This window comes from Artemia franciscana, chromosome 1, assembly GCF_032884065.1.
Source record: "Artemia franciscana chromosome 1, ASM3288406v1, whole genome shotgun sequence".
Lineage (NCBI taxonomy): Eukaryota > Metazoa > Arthropoda > Branchiopoda > Anostraca > Artemiidae > Artemia > Artemia franciscana.
Genome location: NC_088863.1, coordinates 52,778,404 through 52,798,335, shown reverse-complemented (window position 1 = coordinate 52,798,335; position 19,932 = coordinate 52,778,404). Strand labels below are relative to the sequence as shown.

Sequence of the window (19,932 nt, the reverse complement as noted above, 5' to 3'; positions counted from 1 at the left end):
TCGATGGCTGTTTTGAACAGACGCACTAAAATATTATTTTCCTGGAAAAGATGTTGCAATTGGGAAACGATTGTCCTTTCAATGTTGGGAGAAATTTCGCAACGTGCATTCAATTCAGAATTTCTATCACTGATGAAGTACAATTGTAAAAATTTATGATTCTCGCCTGAGAATGGTAGAAGGGACCCTGCTTTATGATAAATTTGCCCTTTTACTTTGAAAGTTGAATATTGTAACTCCGTAAAGGCAATCAAGTACATATGTAAATACGTCACCAAAGGCAGCGACATGGCAGTTTTTGGCTTGCAGTCCGAAATCAGTGAAACATTTAATGCACACATAAACGTTGAATACTGTAACTCCGTATAGGCAATCAAATACATATGCAAATGCGTCACCAAAGGCAGCGACTTGGCAGTTTTTGGCTTGCAGTCCGAAATCAGTGATATCGATGAACCGTACAATATCAGGCTGGAAGATACATAAGTAGTAATGAAGCTGTTTGGCGAATTTTTTCATTTCCGATACATGAAAGAAGTCCAGCTGTTGTTCACTTAGCGGTACATTTACAGAATGGTCAACGTGTTTATTTTTTGGAATCCAACGTGCAACAAAGAGCCCTTAATCCACAGGATACAACGTTAAATGCTTTCTTTCCGTTATGTCAAAATGATTCTTTTTCCAAAAAAACTGCTGTATACTGATGACCAAGGATATACTCCATCCAAAACGGTTAGAGACGTCAGATATGACTATTGATTTTACAACAGAAATTTGTAACTACACTTTTGTTATTATTGAAGATTTGTGCTTATGTATGGCAAACAAACCTCTTCAGGATTTGGGAATGCCCTCACCTAATCGTAATACTGCTGTTTCGACATGTGTAGAATTGGATCGTGAACAAAGTTACAACACGAGTGATCTATTGTCGTATGTACAAAATAATATTTCTAAGTTAACGTCTGAGCAAAAGGACATTTATGATAAGTTAATGCATTGTGTCGATAACAACGTTGGAGAAACCTTCTTTTTGGATGCGCCAGGAGATACTGGTAAAACATTTGTGATAAAATGGATTCTGGCATCAATTCGATCAAAAAATGACATAGCGTTGGCAATTGTGTCGTCCAGAATAGCCGCAACGTTGCTGCCTGTGGAAGAACTGCTCATTCCGCTTTGAAATTGCCTCTGAATTTACATTCTACAGAAACTACCACGTGCAATATTTCCAAACCATCTGGGATGGGTATAGTATTGCAGCAATGCAAACTTATTATTTGGGACGAGTGCACAATAGCACACAAAAAATCGCTCGAGGCTCTGGATCAATCATTGCGAGATTTGGGAGGAAATCCGAAACTGTTTAGCAGCACATTAATATTGCTTGCGGGAGATTTCAGGCAAACATTACCTATAATACCTAGATCAACCCCTGCAGACGAAATGAATGCTTGCCTAAAAAATTCTAATGTATGGGCACACGTAAAGACATTAAAATTAACTACAAATATGCGTGTCCGATTGCAAAACGATGACTCTGGTCAAACATTGTCAGATCAATTGCTGGCAATTGGAGACGGAAAGCTCCCAGTAGACTCAATTTCAGGACGTATACAACTGCCTGGTGAATTCTGTAATTTAGTGACGTCCAAAATGAATTGGTTGAAAAGATATTTCCGAATATTCTAACCTATTATAAAAATCATAAATGGCTAAGTGACCCGTGCGATTCTGGCAGCCAAGAATAAAGACGTCCACGAAATCAACAGTATTATTTTGACCAAGATTCGAGACCAGGCAGTCCTTTACAAGTCAGTCGACACAGTTCTGGAACCAAATGAAGCGGTTAATTATCCATCTGAATTTTTAAATTCCCTGGATCTCCCAGGGTTTCCACCACACGTGCTACAACTAAAAATAGGCGTACCAATAATACTGTTACGAAATATCAACCCACCAAAGCTTTGCAATGGCACGCGACTTGCCGTAAAAAAAACAATGGAAAACGTAATAGAGGCAAAAATCTTGACAGGGCCTTTTGAGGGTGAAGCTGTTCTTATTCCTCGCATTCCCATGATTCCAACGGATCTGTCTTTTCAGTTTAAAAGATTGCAATTCCCAATTAGCATTTGCAATCACCATCAACAAAGCTCAAGGGCAATCATTAGAAAAATGTGGTATAGATCTTAATACAGATTGTTTTTCCCATGGACATTTGTATGTTGCATGTTAGAGGGTCAGTAAACCTAACAATCTATTTATATGCACAAACAATGGGACAGCGAAGAATGTTGTATATTCACGAGTTTTACGTAGTTAATTTGTATTGTATATGTATACATATACATTTGTATTGTGTATGTATACACCTATCTATCTATATAAAAATAAGTTGTATTTATGCATGTTTGTTTGTTTGTAAAAAGATCGTTTGCAAATGACGTCATTATAAGTATATATGGTTTCGTGTATGCACAGACAATGGGACAACGAAGAATGTCGTATGTTTGCAAGCTTTACGTAGTTAAAAACATATATATATATATATATATATATATATATATATATATATATATATATATATATATATATATATATATATATATATATATATATATATATATATATATACTAGCTGTTGGGGTGGTGCTTTCCGCCACCCCAACACCTAGTTGTTGGGGGCGCTTCGCTCCCCTAGCCCCCCCACGCGCGAAAGTCGTTACGCGCCAATGTAGTTGTGTCCCTGTGTCCCACCTGTGAATATAGATTGCGAATACTGTAAACTTGCGAATACACAACATTCTTTCCCATTCAACATTTCCCATTCAACATTCGCTTTCCCATTGTCTGTGCATAAAAATAGATTGTCGGGTTTTACCGACTTGAACATGCAACATATAATTGTCCATGGGAAAAACAATCCGTATTCACATCTATACCTCATTATTCTAATGATTGCCCTTGAGCTTTGTTGATGATGATTGCTAATCGAACATTCCCTGTATCCCCGTCGTCATTTATGTATCCCCCTGTGCCCCCCATTATTATTATGATTGCTCTTGAGCTTTGTTGATGGTGATTGCCAATCGAACATTCCCTGTGTCCTTCGTCATTTATATATCCCCCCTGTGCCCCTGGCGTCCCCGTTGTAGTTGTTTCCCTGTGTCCCGGTCAGTCATTTATCTTTCCTGTGTCCCGATCGTTATTTGTGTCCTGGTGTCCCGGTCTGTAATTTCGTCAGTAGACAAACATGACGTCAGTCGACAAACAACTTCATGACGACATACAGCTTAGTCCTTCTAATGACGTCAGTCGACACACTCGACGTCAGTCGACACACAAACATGACGTCAGTCAACAGACAAACAACTTATTTTTATATATATATATAGATAGATGTCCTGGTCGTTATTTGTGTCCCGGTGTCCCAGTTTGTAATTTCTCTTTGAGTGTCCCGGTCGTCATTTGTGTCCTGGTGTCCCGGTCTGTAATTTCGTCAGTCGACAAACATGACGTCAGTCGACAAACATCTTCATGACGACATACAGCTCAATCCTTATAATGATGTCAGTCGACAAACATGACGTCCTTCGACTCACAAACATCACGTCAGTCAACAGGCAAACAACTTATTTTTATATAGATAGATATATCTATCTATGGGCGCGAAGTGCCCCCACCAATATATGAAAAAGCCGCAGGCTTTTTCCTGTTTGTAATTTTCTTAGAGAATCATGGCTGCAGCTCTAGTTGCAACCTAGTAAGAAGCGGACAGTAGGCCATAGTAGCTAAAAGTTAAAATAAAGAAAGAAGTATAACTCATTTAACTAATATATTAAAATAGATCATCATATACATGATGATGGAACACATGCCTATCTATATTTATAAAAATAAGTTTTATGCATGTTTGTTTTTTGAATGTTTGTTTGTAAAGAGGGTTTGGATATGACGTCATTATAAGATGGCGTTACAAACCGGGACACAAATGACGACCAGGACACGGGGAATATAAATGACGACCGGGACACTCAAAGAGAAATTACAGATCAGGACACAAATGACGACCGGGACACAAGGAATATAAATGACGACCGGGACACGGGGACACAACTACAACGGGGTTGGCGGGGGGGGGCAGGGGAATATATAAATGACGACGGGGACAGAGGGAATATTCGATTAGCAATCACCATCAACAAAGCTCAATGGTAATCATTAGAAAAATGCGGTATAGATCTGAATACGGATTGTTTTTCCTATGGACAATTATATGTTGCTTGTTCAAGAGTCGGTAAACCTGACAATCTATTACACAACTACAACGGCGCGTAACGACTTACGCGTGGAGGGGGGGGGGCTTGGGGGGTTGTTGTTGTTGCGCTTCGCACCATTGTAGTTGTGTCCCTGTGTCCCACCTGTGAAGAAACATATATATATATATATATATATATATATATATATATATATATATATATATATATGATTTTAACTACGTAAAACTTGTGAATATACAATATTCTTCGCTGTCCCATTGTCTGTGCATATAAATAGATTGTCAGGTTTACCGACTCTTGAACATGCAGCAAAAAACTGTCCATGGGAAAACAATCCGTATTCAGATCTATACCGCATTTTCTAATAATTACCCTTTGGCTTTGTTGATGGTAATTGCTAATCGAATATTCCCTGTGTCCCCGTCGTCATTTATATATCCCCCGTGTGCCCTTTCGGCGTCCCCGTTGTAGTTGTGTCCCTGTGTCCTGGTCGCCATTTATATTCCCTGTGTCCCGGTCGTCATTTGTGTCCCGGTGTCTCGGTCTGTAATTCCTCTTTGAGTTTCCCGGTCGTCATTTATATTCCCTGTGTCCCGCTTGTCATTTGTGTCTCGTTGTCCCGGTTTGTAATTTCTCTTTGAGTGTCCCGGTCGTCATTTATATTCCTTGTGTACCGGTGTCCCGGTCTGTAACATACGACAATAGATCAATTGTGTTGTAACTTTGTTCACGATCCCATTCTACACATGTAGAAATAGAAGCAGTACGATTAGGTGAAGGCATTCCCAAATGCTCGAGAAGTTTGTTTGCAATAGATAAGCTCAAATCTTCAACCATGACTAAAGTGCAGTTATAAATTTCTGTTGTAAAGTCCAAGGTCATATCTGACCTTTATATCTGTATTTGGTGGAGTATATTCTCGGCCATTTGCGATTTGTATTTCTCCCATAACTCTCTAGGAGATGAAGGAGAGCAACTTTTGCCGGAAGACACGGGCCGTAATGTCATGTCTATGAACCGGCGATTGTCCAGGATGTAAAAGCTGTTGTATCTAATCCCAAGATGGATTACATATAAATGTAATAAATGACGAATCATTATTCTATTGGCATAATATTTCATTGCGCTACATTTCTTATCCATTTCTTTGTTAGTGGCTGGATTTATCAATTTAATATTAAAGTGATAGCCGTCGGCTCCATCCCAAAAAATGATAGGATATTGTAGGGCATCGTAGCATCGATGAGTTTAATAAAAAATTCTCTTTTGAAACGCCTTCGTATATACTTATAATGACGTCATATACAAAGCCTTTGACGTCATATACAAATCACCGACCATAACTATTGCCAATTCGTTGATAGTTGCGTGTCAGTAGGCAGCAATTCGATTTTTTTTTGAACAGAAGCACTAAATTATTATACTATGCGGAAAAGATGTTGCAACTGGGAAACGATAGTCCTTTCAATGTCGTTTTTATATCATCGGTATCACTTTCAAGTTGATTGGTTTGTTTTACCTTGACTTGTCTTTCGTCACTATGAAATTCATATCGCCGAACCTTTGCTTTTTTAACTAAAATCTGGTAGGCATTGATGATCTTATCCAAGTCAAAATCCCAAACCCAATCATCATCGCTATCATTTTCAGTTTTGATACGTTTTGACTCTCGCTGTCCTGGTTGTTTTCAGGTTGCTCTTGTGATTCCTCGGCACGCTTTCTTTTGGTGATTTGTCTTTGAGACACAAGACTGTTTTTACGCTGTTGTTTTGATTCCTCGGCACGCTTTCTTTTCATATTATCTCTATTAGCCGCAAGCCTGTTTTCACGCTGTTGTTGTGATCCCTCGGCACGCTTTCTTTTCTTACTTTCTCTATTAGCCGCAAGCCTTTTGGCATTAGCTCTTTGAGCAACTTCCTCGGCTGTTTCTTCTGCCATTATAGGTTCTTCTGTCATTTTAAGATCTATGTTAAAAATTTCTCTTTAAAAGGCCTTCTTATATACTTATAATGACGTCATATACAAAGCCTTTGACGCCATAACAAACATGACGTCAGTCGACAAACAACTTCATGAAGCCATAATGATCAATCCTTATAATGACGTCAGTTGACAAACATGACGTCAGTCGACACACAAACATGACGTCAGTCGCCACACAAACAACTGATTTTTTATATATAGATATATATATATAAAGGATACGTAAAGGATTGGTATAATTGCAATGTAATCATGATCGTATTACAGGGACAATATAGTTCATTTTAATAGTATACAAGCACATGCTTAAGTTGGTAAGGTTGACCAATTTAACCTTAGCACTCACTGCCACTTGTAAATTTTTGTATTGGATCAAATTAAATGACCATCAAATACACCATTTAAATAATTTTTCCCAATACAGCACATTGTTAAGAGTAAATTTAAAAATTTCTTTATAGAGGGTACTTCAGCATCAGGACGAGCAAGCCCTTTTAAATGCTTACATATCTGAATGGACAAGGTTTTGGACACAATGCTCGTATTTACCAATGCCTTTTGTGCAACTGGAGGCTTGTTTACTTGGCAAAACAACCAGTAATCCTCAAAGAAAACAACCAGTACAAGAAAGTATGGTGAAAAAGGTAAGTGCCGGGTAATAAATTCTTAGGTCCATTATATAATTTTTTTACCGAGAAAATAAAATGCAAAAGAACAAGAAAATTTCCAAAAAGGATGCTTATGTGAGATTGGACCCAGAAGCCACGCCGAAATAACGTTCGGTGGCAGTGGACACAACAACGCTCAATGGCGGTGCGAACCTTTTTGAACAGTTTTTTAAAGACACTTTTTCTGTGTTGACTTATTATTGACTGAATATTCCCTTTTTCTTCCCAAATCCATGTTATATTCAGCACTTTATCAAAATTAAATCCCAGTACTCATGCTTTTCCAACAAACAGGAGTCAATAGTTAGTTGCTATATCATCATGACTTTTAGATTTGTTCAGAGATGGTATTCTGCGGCCTTTTGTTTTTGACGTGTAACCCATCCTCTTGCCCCTGAAATCCCTGGCACACACTTAATATCTTCTTCACTCCCTGGGTTAAAAGTTTTTACCTCCCAAAATGTTGAACTTTACAGAAAAACGTTTTGAGAGACTTGCAAACCATATATTGTCTCTTATATGCACCGCAAAAGATAGTCAAGATACCGAATTCATCTTTTAATCGCACTAATACCCGTAAAATCTTTCATATAGCCGAGTCAGTCTCTTCACTGTGGTAGCGCAGAAAAGGGTTAGTAGACTTCAACCTAATAGTTTTTAATCGTTTTTTTTTTTTCATCAAAGGTGGATGTCTTTAAGACTCATCAAGACATGGTGGTCTTTTCCTCTTCTTCTTTTCCTGTATTGGTAGTCCCTCACGTTTCTCTGCTGCACTATTTTCCAACCTTGTAGCCCGTATTTTGGTATATAATCGTAATCAGAGTTTGTTATGGAGATTGTTCGCCAGTTTTACCGGTCCTTTCTGTGTTCATCTTTGTGTAACAGCGATATAAATAGCACCTCACTTTCACATAACTCTTGACCCAAAATCACTGAACACATTTTTAAAAATATCCTTAGTTTCACCCAAATTCATAACCAAGCCTAGTGATCCCTGGTGACGCTCTGTTTTTCTAGTCGAGCTATCACTTTTTCAACTTTATCTCTTACTAATTTGAATGTTTTCTTCTTCTATATCCTGGTATCTAGCCTGAAAACCGAAGTAACTCAATATACCTAGTGGGAATTTTTTTTAGTCTTGTTAAAGGAAGCAATGTATGGTGGTATTTTCTCTTGGTCTGTGTTTCTTTCTCGAGTTTGGTAAATCTTTTTTGTCCGACAAGTGTGATTCTTGTGTAGCTCTGGCATTATTAACTTAACCAGTCTTTGTGGTCATTTGAAGAAAAAACGAAAATTAGAAAAATTAATGTTCAAGAATGTTTCTAATAGATGGACTGTCTGCCATAAGCTTTTGAAAAATACATTATTCAATCAATATTAAATATTTGAAAATGGATAAAAAATATTGATAGGAAAGAGCAAGACATTTTCAATAGTAAAAGAAAAACACTAAAAGGAAAGAATTAATTCCATTATTAACATCGCAAAAGACATGTACTGGAGTGAATGAAGGAGTGCACTTACATGATTTTACAACCCCATGATACAGAAGTAAATTACTAACACAAATAACAGTACCCTTTCCCAGTTTCTCACGTAAGCTTTTTGTTATGACAAGAAAGTAGTGATGTTAGAATTTGAAGTCAAATATTCCAGTCAACCATAACCAAAATCAAGCCGGCTAATTCTTTTTCACCCGACCAAGATGTATCTGAATTTTCTTCGAAATATAGATATCGCTGGTAAAATAATCGTCCGTCTTTTATATTGGATTCAAAATAAATTTAGTCAAGTTTTGCTTCTTCTTCTTCTTCAGGTCAATTTCAGTTTCAGTTGTGAATTGGAATATGTAAAATAAACTAACTTTCTGAAAACGCCATCTATTCTGATCCCTCTAACTCTCGTAATCTTGAAAGTTTTCAACTTCTGTTCTTATTTTTGTTCTTTGATTTTACACTATTCGCGTCAGATACTTTGCCTAAGATCCACTTCCTCGTTTAGGTGTGTTAACACCCTGCATAAGTAGCGTTTGTTAGCTTCTTTATCTCTTATCTGTTGTTTGAAAAGACTTCTAATAAAATCCCCCTTTTTCTAATTCTTTTACTAAGCCTTGGATTATTCTTCTAGTCTCGCCCTCTCGTAATATATTCGTGTTGATTCTCCAACTTGCTTGTTTTTTTTTGTTTTCTTTTTTTGGAGGGGGTGTGGAATGACGCTTTCTGGCTTAAGTCTGAGAGCAGCAGCCAAAACCGCATGTTCCGTGAAAGGTAACACTCTATTTTCAATCTTTGACATTTTTATTCTTAGACCTGGGAAGCAGTAAATCCTAAATATACTGCTTGCCCATCTCGTGTCAATGCGCGTGTATAATGCATCTTTTTTTCTTTTGGTTTACATTTGATATCTCCCTGCTGTTATGCACAATCAAAGCCACGTAAGACAATCATTGATTCTGAAGTGAAATGCTCAATAATACAAGGTATTCCTTTTGAGCACCTCTTATTGTTGCTCAGAATTGTTTGTGTCAGCTCGTAGCTGTACTTTAACCAATGCGGTACTTCCCCATTGAACACAGCTTCCTTTCTCATCTGTTTCATTCTTGGTGCTCTCTTTATTTAAGTTTTTGTCACTTTGAAGAATGAAGCCTGTGTCACGTACAAGGCCTGCTGATATAACTTATAGCCTTGCTCTTGAAATAGCCTCATATTTGAAGCGTCTACCCCCTGGACCCACGAAATATCCAAATCATTTGCTAAAAAAAAAAAATCTAGTAACATTTCTTGACTATTCTCATGCTTTAGATCATTTACATTTAGAGCTCCTATTTTGAAAGTAATATTTTCTTAAATTCATTTGCTGTTTTAATTCTTTTTTTTCTTATCGCTTGGCTTCTCTCCTTTTTTCTTCTTGCTGTTTAACTCATCTCAACCATGCAAGACATCGGTACACTGTTTGTTAGGCCCAAAACACACTTGCTTCTTTCTAAAGATTGAATTTTTTTTACCGTCACCGTCTTACCGGTTGAGGCGAATAAGATTGTATTGTGAAGTACGTATTGGACGGTAAAAATAAACGATGGTTTAACACCGACGGCAGAAATGGAGCCCACCACTACCACTGCATCCGTCCATTTTTACTTCCTCCTCCGAAATGGTGGCCTGCGTCACTAAATACACGGATACACTCGGCGTCTAGTCTGGTGACGATGACGTTGTTGTGTTTGTATTACGGTGTATAGTGGTATTATTTTATTGTGGCCACTTGCTAATTAAGCTTATAAATTACATGTATAGAAACTAAAATCTAAAAGTCACTTTTTAAGAAGATCTCTCACTAAAACCAGATTATTTTTCTCTCCTTATCTTGGCTTTTTTTTTCATCGATTGCAAGTCCCCAGGGGTTGTCCACTTTCTGCTACCTTGTTTACATCACGGAGTGCCCGTATAACTTTATTTTTTCTCTTCCTCTTCAATCAACAACTAAATTACATTAATGCCAAAAGTTTTTCTCTATTCATATTATTTACACCACTATGAATGAAGTGGACTCTTGCTTCACGGTTTCAGATCTGCAATCGATAGATATGTCACCACTAAAATCTTTAAGGGCCCGTGTGTAAACACATTATTTTAGAGCGTTAGAAACAATCTGACTGGTAAGAAATCTCATCGGTAAAAAACACCAAGTTTATTCTGGGCCTTTAGGGATTCTCCCGTTTTTTTCAGTCTTTTTCTGGAAGCCGGTGGCTGGACGTAGTATCCGTGACTATTTGCTACTTGGTGCCCCTCCATTTACCTTCTGCTGAGTACGCCGTTTTGATTTTTCTCGGAAAGTTTGCAGTGCCATGGTCGTCATTATGATATATAAAATATAGCTTGGACTGGCCATCTTTGGAAACAAAAAGCTTTCCTGATGTATTACCATCATTCACAGGATGTTGGTTTTGATGTACGCAAGCGCTTATGCGCCGCTTGTGGCTACCTCGATAAAATCATTCCCCCTGAAAGTTTTATGACGCTTGTTTAGAACCTGTCCATACCGTTCGAGCACTGTTCTTGGCTTCATCAGCTGAATATTCGCCTTGAGCTTTTTTTTTAGGTAGACTGCAACCGCGTTCTCCTATTTCCTGCCACATACAGCGAGTTCACAAATTGATAAAGGTCTAAATTTTCGAAGATTTTCTACATCTATCGTCCGGAAGGTGGAATCAAGGAGATTTAAACCTTTGAGGAAGCGATGGATCTTCATATCTCAAACAATTTTCAGAATATCCTCTGGGACACTTCTTAAATTGAAGGTAACTGTGTTCCTCCGTTTTTCAACAAAAAAGGCTTGCTCGAATAGGTTCGCTTCTAGCCCGCATAAATACTCAGTCGACGCACCGCCTATAGAAGAGCTGGTCTCGAATGGCTTCAAAAAGTAGTTGATACCTTTCTACCTTGAATGCTTTAAAAAACGGATATGTCTTTTTTATTTGTCACAACAAAAGCATCTGGAATTTTTTTTATTATGGTACGAGTTCCACTAGTTTTTTTAATTTATTGATTTTATTTTTCAGTTGATGTTGGACAGTTGGAACAAAAGCATATTTTCATCAATAAAACAGAAATTACAAGACGCGGCTATGCATTTAGTCTATAAGGAAAGGTGCAATGAGCAATTTGACTCAAATCTAGTTATTGGAGTTAGGGAATCTTATGGTAAGGGATTTTTGTTGTTTCTTCATCTGTTTACTTTCATCTTATAATTTGTCTTAAGTCAAATTTTAAACGTTGAATCGAAGTAAAACCTGGTATGGTTTGGAAGTTCCAAAGATATTATTTCATTGACGTATCTCATTTAATATTTTATTCTTTGACAATCTGATTCGTTAAATTGACCCAGTTTCTTAGTTAAACGCTGCAATGCGTTTCGCTATCAAGTTACTTAGCCTTTGAAGGGATTGAGTGAAACAGTAAAGCAATGGTACTATGTTGTCCTGCCAAGCTTAAAAGACGTATCTCAATTTTTCCTCTTTTTTTTTACATTATAATTTTCCGAAAAACAGTCAACGGTATTGTTAAATAAGGAATCCATGTTTCGTTCACTATATCCAGTACTGATATAAGAGCGGATATTGGTATTCATTAAATAGTTTACATAACAATAACCATCTTCTCTCCCACTGGATGTTGTTAGCCCACTTTGCACAGAGTGTTAAATTAAGTACACTACTTGAATAACTTTCTATATAGTTCTCTTTTAATGAGTTTTTGAAAGAATTTATTTTTGAAGTTTTAAAAGAAATACACAATTTTTAGTACTTGTATGGAATACCCCCTACCTAATATTATTTATAATAGTTTCTCTGACGCTCAATCCGAACGAAATATACCAAAATAGGATTAAAATACAATACCGTAGAAAAAAATTTGGGCTGTGTATTTGCACATTAGGGGGGTGGGGAAGTAAAGTATAGCGGATCTGTTTATCTGACGCTCAATCCTAAGGTAAAAGGTAAAAAGGTAAAGGATACGGCATCAGACTTTACAGTCCCTACCGGCGGTGCTGATCTCCGTTTCTTGGCCCTTCAGCCAGGAAGTGCAATGGGGGGTTGGGGGCCAGCCATCCTGTGCTTTCACACACCCTTCCTGTTTACCTTCCCCAGATTTCTCCAGGTACCCATTTAGAGCTGGGTCGACTCTGGCTAAGCTTACAGAGTCACGCCACTGACCCCCGTCCCAACTGAAGAATTGGGTACACTGGGATTCGAACCCGCGTCCTCTCAGACAAAGGATCCCGAATCCAGCGCACCAACCAACAAATAAGATGAAAATATAATACTTTACTAACCAAATTATAGAAACTACAGAGGTACTCTACTCCCCCTCCCCTCTAATGTGCAAAAGTAAACCTCATAATTTGTTTATAAAAAAAACATCGAGAAAAAACCGGTTCTACTTAGATGAATAATATTAGGTAGAAGGTATTTTATACAAATACCTATTTTTTTGCAATTCACTTAAACAATAGGTAATTTTGATTTTTATGTTAAAAATTCACCTTTAAAATATTCCTCTGACCTGTTAAACCTCTCGTGCGGGAATCATCGCAGTGTACTGGCCCGTGTTGTTTAGGTCATGCTGACAAGCATATTAAATATATATATATTTACTGCTAGAACAAAAATTCAATCTTTTAAAAAGTATAAAACAAACAAAATGAAACTATTTAGGCTCTGAAAGTAAACTTTTTATGGATCACATAATGTTAGAATAGGTGGGAACGTAGAATTTTCCATTTGAATGTTGTGTTTTCTAAATTTAGATGATAAATCAGTAATGTGAACCTGACTCATAGCTGGTCTAATTCTGTTTTTCGGGAGCTTGGACCTGGTCTGGCCTTGATGGGGTAGGCAATAAAAAGGAATTTCAGCCTCATTTTACTCAATTATTACCGTCAGGATGTATGCAGGGGCGGGTTATTTGGATCTCTGTCAATTATGGCTAAAAGTAAGAGCTAATAGTCAGATCTCAATCAAACTTGATCGGTAGTTAGGGCAAGTGTCCCAATTGTTCTTTTTGTGACTCCTTGCCTGATCCGAATGAAGTGGGTACCTGAATTGATATCGTTACAATGTGTACCTAAACATTCTACTGGATACCAGTGAAATTTGGCGGGAAGTAAAAGCTAGCGACATAATTTTGATATTCCCTGTTCCAGAACCGATACGGAAGAAGGAAACACACCTTAGCTTGGAGCTTGTTGTATACCCCTGTATCTTGGTCATTCAGGGTATGAACGATAAGATGCAAATCATCTCTCAGTTGTGTACTTCCATCACATCTTCGCAGTGGTCCTTAATTTTTGTATTAGATCATCTGCCAGAAGGGTTTTCAAATTTAACTTTTCAAGAGAATTGAAAGTTATTTTCCAGATTTCGTATTTAGGGTCCGAATTAGATTTGAATTTTGCAAATGGAGGAGGCTTCGTGAATGGTCACCATCAAGATATTTATCTGAAGATTCTTTGGTCCTCACTTGAACAGAGAGGCTGCAGATAGTGTCCATCTTGGTCTATCTTTTTTTGGGATGAGGGGACGTCAAGGATCAATCTGGCTTCTGTAGAGGAGAATTGTCTCTAGATTTAAATTAACAGAATATCCGCCAGAAGAAATTGTTGGATCTCAACAAGACTTTGAGGAAATGATTGAGGTTCTTACTGATTTAAGTCGGTAGGAGAAGGCGAAAGGAGTCTCTAAATTCGTATCATTAATGCAGATACCGAAAATGGATATTGAATCCTAACGAAACATGGTAGGAAGTACAAACTAGGATCACAATTGATCCTTTTTAGATTCCACACCCGGGGTGACTACTTTAAGGTTTAAAAAACACTTTGTCGTAAACTTAATCACTACTCCGGCTCATGGAATTCAAGAAAACTTGGTAAATAGTCACAGCTGTAATTTTGGATGTTCGTCCTTGATTGGGGCTCCTTGAAAGACAACTTACATTGTGTTGATGCGCATTCACCAAGGAGGTTGAGTCTGCCGATATATAGAGCATTTGCTCCTAGAAGCAAGTACCGCACGAGATTGTAGATCTTCCTTTAAATATTTTGGTTAACATGTGTTTGCGCTTCCTTAACCGGATCGTTTTACAGGCGATTTGTAGCTGAAGGAAATAGCCTAGTATATTTCTTTTTTCGTCTCCTAAAATTTGGAGCTTGCTATGTTACGGGTGAAAAGTCTGAACCATATTCTTTAAAAAACGGTACGTGAAACTTATCTGTACTCTTTCTAGCATATCTCAATAAGAAAACTAAAAGTCAAAATAAACTGCAAGCGTATTTATTTTAGTTTAAAAAAAAGAAATAAAATACAAAAAAAAAAGACTGGACTACGTTAACTTTTTTGGCTAAAGTTTTCCTATAAGCCAGATCATACACATATTGGATAATACATATATACACACACACACACACACATATATATATATATATATATATATATATATATATATATATATATATATATATATATATATATATATATATATATATATATATATATATATATATATATATATATATATAAGTTGTCTGTGTGTGTGTGTGTGTTTCGAGTGACGTCATGTTTGTGTGGCGACTGACGTCATGTTTGTTGATTGACGAAATTACACACCGGGAAATCGGGACACAAATGACAACCGGGACACCGGGACATAGGGAATATAAATGACGACCGGGACACTCAAAGAGAAAGCGACCGGGACACAAGGAATGTTCGGTTAGCACTCACCATCAACAAAGCACCGGGACACAAATGATCACCGGGACACAGGGAATATAAATGACAACCAGGACACTCGAAGAGAAATTACAGACCGGGACACCGGAACACAAATGACGACCGGGACAAAAATGACGACCGGGACACCGCGACACAGGGAATATAAATGACGACCGCGACACTCAAAGAGAAACTATAGACTGGGACACCGGGACACAAATGATGACCGGGACACAGGGAAACAACAACAACGGGGACGCCGGAGGGCACAGGGGGATATATAAATGACGACAGGGACACAGGGAATGTTCGGTTAGCAATCACCATCAACAAAGCTCAAGGGCAATCATTAGAATAATGAGGTATAGATCTGAATACAGATTGTTTTTCCCATGGACAATTATATGTTACAATTATATATATGTATATATATATATATATATATATATATATATATATATATATATATATATATATATATATATATATATATATATATATATATTTATATATATATATATATATATATATATATATATATATATATATATATATATATATATATACATATATACACATATGTGTGTGTGTGTATTTGTATAGATAACATTTGTATTCTAGTAAATTTGTGTTCAAACGCTTGTGATCAGCTTCAAATCTACAGAGATCATTTTGAAAAGGCCTATATTGACTTTACTCGAAGTTTTTACCTACAGCAGGCTGGAAGCTACCTTGCAGAGAATGGAATGCAAGAATATATGAAGTATGCAGACGCTAAACTCAAAGAAGAAGAGCAAAGAGCAAGTAAATACTTGGAGCCGGGGCCTGAGAGCCAGATAAAGGTAATACTGGGTAAACATGCTTTTGTCTAATCGTATTTTCAAGTATGTATTTCAAGTATCGTGTTTTAATCGTGTTTTCAAGTATGTGTTAAGAATTTATCCCTCACCCCTATTTTTTTCATTTGTTTGTTTTCAATTATTTTTCTAATAATCTTTTATTTGTCCATTTGTCCTTCGTAAAATAAAAACTACAGTGTTATAAATGTAATAGAAGCAAATGACCTAACTCAAATGGCATCGTTGCTAATGTTGTACAGGCTTGGATATGTATTGACATAAGCATGCTTGGGTAACATACGTTAATTTGAGCAATATCAGTTGTGAGATAGTGATAAACCAGCAAACACGTAATTGCGAGCTCTTTGTATCTTGATCATAGTATATTATATATTTGCAAATTTATTTCTTTTGATTTCATTTTAGGTACAAAATGTATAGAAAATGCTTAAATCACCCTAACAACTTTTTTTTTCATTTGGTGAAGTGACACTAAAGTCCAAAAGGGAAACACTCATGCTATTAATAAAAATGTGCAAAGGGCTTTATTTTGGGTGTAAAGTGGGGTACCAAGCAAGGGCTTGGTAATTATAAGTTTCGTCGAGTTTAGTTTCACTCATCGAGTCAAGTGGGAGCCTGAGAAAATTTGTTTATTTTTGAGAAAAAAAGGGGAAATACCCTTTAAAGGTCATAGAATCTTGATCAAAATCACGTCATCAGATTCAGCATATCAGAAAACCTTAATGTAGAGGTTTCAGGCTCATATCTGCAAAAATGTGGAAATTTCTATTTTTTCCCAGAAGAAAGATCACAGATGCGTGTTTGTTTGTTTTTTTCCTAGGAGTAATCGTAAAGACCCAGTAGGTCCTAGAACATCCTAGTGGTCTGGAAATTAAAAGTTCTAGTGTCATTTATAAGTGACCAAAAAATTTAAGGGCAACTAGGCCCCCTCCCATGCTCATTTTTTTCCTTAGAGTCACCCGATCAAAATTTTTTGATAGTCATTTTGCTCAGCATAGTCGAAAAATCTAATAACTATATCTTTAAGGATGACTTAATTCCCCACAGTCCTCGAGGGAAGGGCTGAAAGCTATGAACTATACCCATTGTTTGCATATAGTGTTGGTTATTGGGAAGTATACAGACGTTTTCAAGGAGGATTTTTTTCTGGTGGGGGGGATCTTTCCGTAGAGGGATTTTCCGTGAAGGGCGTGTCGGTTTTCAAGCAATATTTCAAAACGATCAGAAATTAAATAATACAAAAAAAAACTTTTTTCAACTGAAAGTAATGAGTAACATTAAAACTTAAAACGAACAGAAATTATTACATATACGGGAGGATTCGCCCCCTTGTCAATACCTCGCTCTTTACGCTAATTTTTTTTTAGCACTTACAAAAGAGCTATTTATTCCAATTCAACGGCCTTTGTGATTCAGAGGTAATTTTTAAAAAATTAGAACAAAATTTGAACTTTTGGCGTAAAGAGTGAGGTATTGACGAGGGGGGAATCCCCTCATATACGTAATAAATGAAAAAATAACGAAATTTTTATACTAATAGATACATGAAAAGAATTGGATTTTTATGCTGATTTCAAATGTATAAGTTTTATCAAGTATAGTCTTACCCATAAAAAGTTACAAGCCTGAGTGGCGTACCCTAGTTTGCAATCCGCAATGAAATTAGTCACACACTACTAAGGGTTGGCCATACCAAATTCTCCATAACGTGCGATATTGGATGAAGGGAGCTTAGATTCTGATAGAAGTAAGGAAGAAAAAAAAATAGATTTTGGTGACACGACTTTTCAGTAAAGCTACTTTGAAGTCATAAAGACCAATCTGAAGCGCTTGGTTTTGGGTGGAATCTTCTTCAATAGAATACAATTATTTGCACCCATCATAGTTATCTTTCTCAATTTAAAGATTATTTTGCTATATGTAAAAAAATAGCTTAGTCTTTCGTAATGAAATTTTTTCTCTTGTGGAGATATTTGGTATTAAACATAACCAACAGAATAGTGCTACTTCATGGATTCCTCCAAAGCCTGTTTAAAAACAGTGCTTCTGCACACCAGCATTACATCCCCATCAGCACCTGTAGCTCACTCTGCTAATATGAAAGAAATAAACGAAGACTTCAAATGTAAATTTTAAAAGCTTCAATATGCAGTAAAATGGAATGTTTGTGGTGATTTGAAGGTTATTGCACTTATTCCTGGTCGGCGGCTTGGCTACACAGATTACTTTTGTTCTTTGTGTCTTTGAGATAGCAGGGACAGGAAAAAAGCAGTATATTAAAAATAATGACCTAAACACAAATCATTCATTCCTGGACAGAAAAAAACCCACCTACAGTCATTGCACCCCACCTTGCGAAGTTTTTTGGATGGGAATAAGGCATAGGTTCAATCAGGAAAGGACTCCTAGGTTTATCGTGGACTAGCCTAGCCCGGGGGAGAACTCTTGTCTGGGTATGGAAACATGGGCGAAACTACAAGTTCTGTCAATACAAGTTAAAATACTACATAAATCTACATGTGTAAAAGAGCTTTTGGTATTTCTACAACTTTTCGACCTAAAATCACGGCAGACATGTAAAAATTGGCACTTTTTTTTATTTTATAAAAACCACTCTAAATAAATCTTCATAGCGTATTGAATTCGCAAGGTCGCTGTGTAACTTGACCTGCATTCACAGCATTTAAATTTTGGGAGGTTGGATGCGGGCTATAATGCGTTGAACTTGGCACTAAAACAAGGTTGTCTTCTAGTGATGAAGTATTGCAGGTACCGAGACTGCTATTATGCAGTAAATTTTGCCCTAAAGCAAGGTCATTTGCATGCAATGAGTCGCTGCTTGAATTTTGGTTAGTATAATAACAGTAGCTAGGTGGTGGACTTTTTTCAACAGGGGCAAAAGGTTGCGCTATTTTGTGACTATGTAGTTGGTCATTTAGTTGATTTATTGTAGCAGCACTTAAGAGCAAGTGTTCAATCAGCTTTTTTATTTGAGTACTAAGGGAGTACTGGTCTTCACGAAAAGAAGTCAACTCATGCTCCATTTTAGCTGTGCGAGGCTGTCGATTTCCGACTGAAGTCGAGAATTTTTATGGTTTTGCTTGGTCACTTCCTGATAGGAAACTCTAGACTCAGCCGCGATTTTGTTGAGTTCATCTTGAATGTTTGAAGCTTTTGAATCTTTCTCAGCAATCGCTTCGTTGTTCTTACGAACGGTCTCACGAAGAGAGGCTACTTCCTGATTGAGCTTGACACAGCTAGTATATGAAGGGGTACTCGAAACTTTAGAACTTGATCCGGGTGTACTATTTCTGGTTCTGGTAACACAGGTTAGATTAACTTTGATTGCTTTCGCTTTACTGAAAGTTGGGTTACACTAACGTCAGGACTTGACTTAAAACTGTTTGTGGACACGGGAGTAAGCGGAAAACTTGCTGCCTGACAGGAGAGGCAAAGCCAGTCAGGTTGGGCTTCACGTTCCCTAATTGTTATGTTGGCACATTTGATGTGTAGCCACTGAGAGTATTTACTACACTGAACTGTTTTTGTTGTTGCTCTTATTCTACACTTAGGGCAAATAAATACAACTTTGGGGGGGGGGAGATTGTAATAGCCGTGCCAAAAATAAAATTGACGAGAGGGTAATGATAGAAGCATATCTTCAACCAGTAATGACTGGCAAGGTCAGGACAGACACTGGTTCATCCTTTAGAAAAAGTCTTTACTACACTCCCGCGTTATCACTGAGAGCCTATCATAAGTTTCGGAAATATTTACAGCGGCAATTTCGCCCCGTTATCACAAGTCCATAAGTCCTGCTTATTAAGTCACGGTACAGTGAAATGAATATACGTCTTTTGGCGACGAAT

At 37.1% G+C, this 19,932-nt stretch overlaps 1 protein-coding gene across 1 annotated transcript in view; it reads left to right on the top strand.

The window, feature by feature from the left end:
* LOC136031308 (cullin-5-like) overlaps window positions 1–19,932 on the top strand; it is a 97,122-nt gene that overhangs the window by 39,810 nt on the left and 37,380 nt on the right. The window contains exons 4-6 of the mRNA XM_065710768.1: window positions 6,725–6,907; window positions 11,490–11,631; window positions 15,825–16,045. Of these exons, the coding sequence (XP_065566840.1) occupies window positions 6,725–6,907; window positions 11,490–11,631; window positions 15,825–16,045 (546 nt within the window). The remainder of the gene's footprint in view (window positions 1–6,724; window positions 6,908–11,489; window positions 11,632–15,824; window positions 16,046–19,932) is intronic.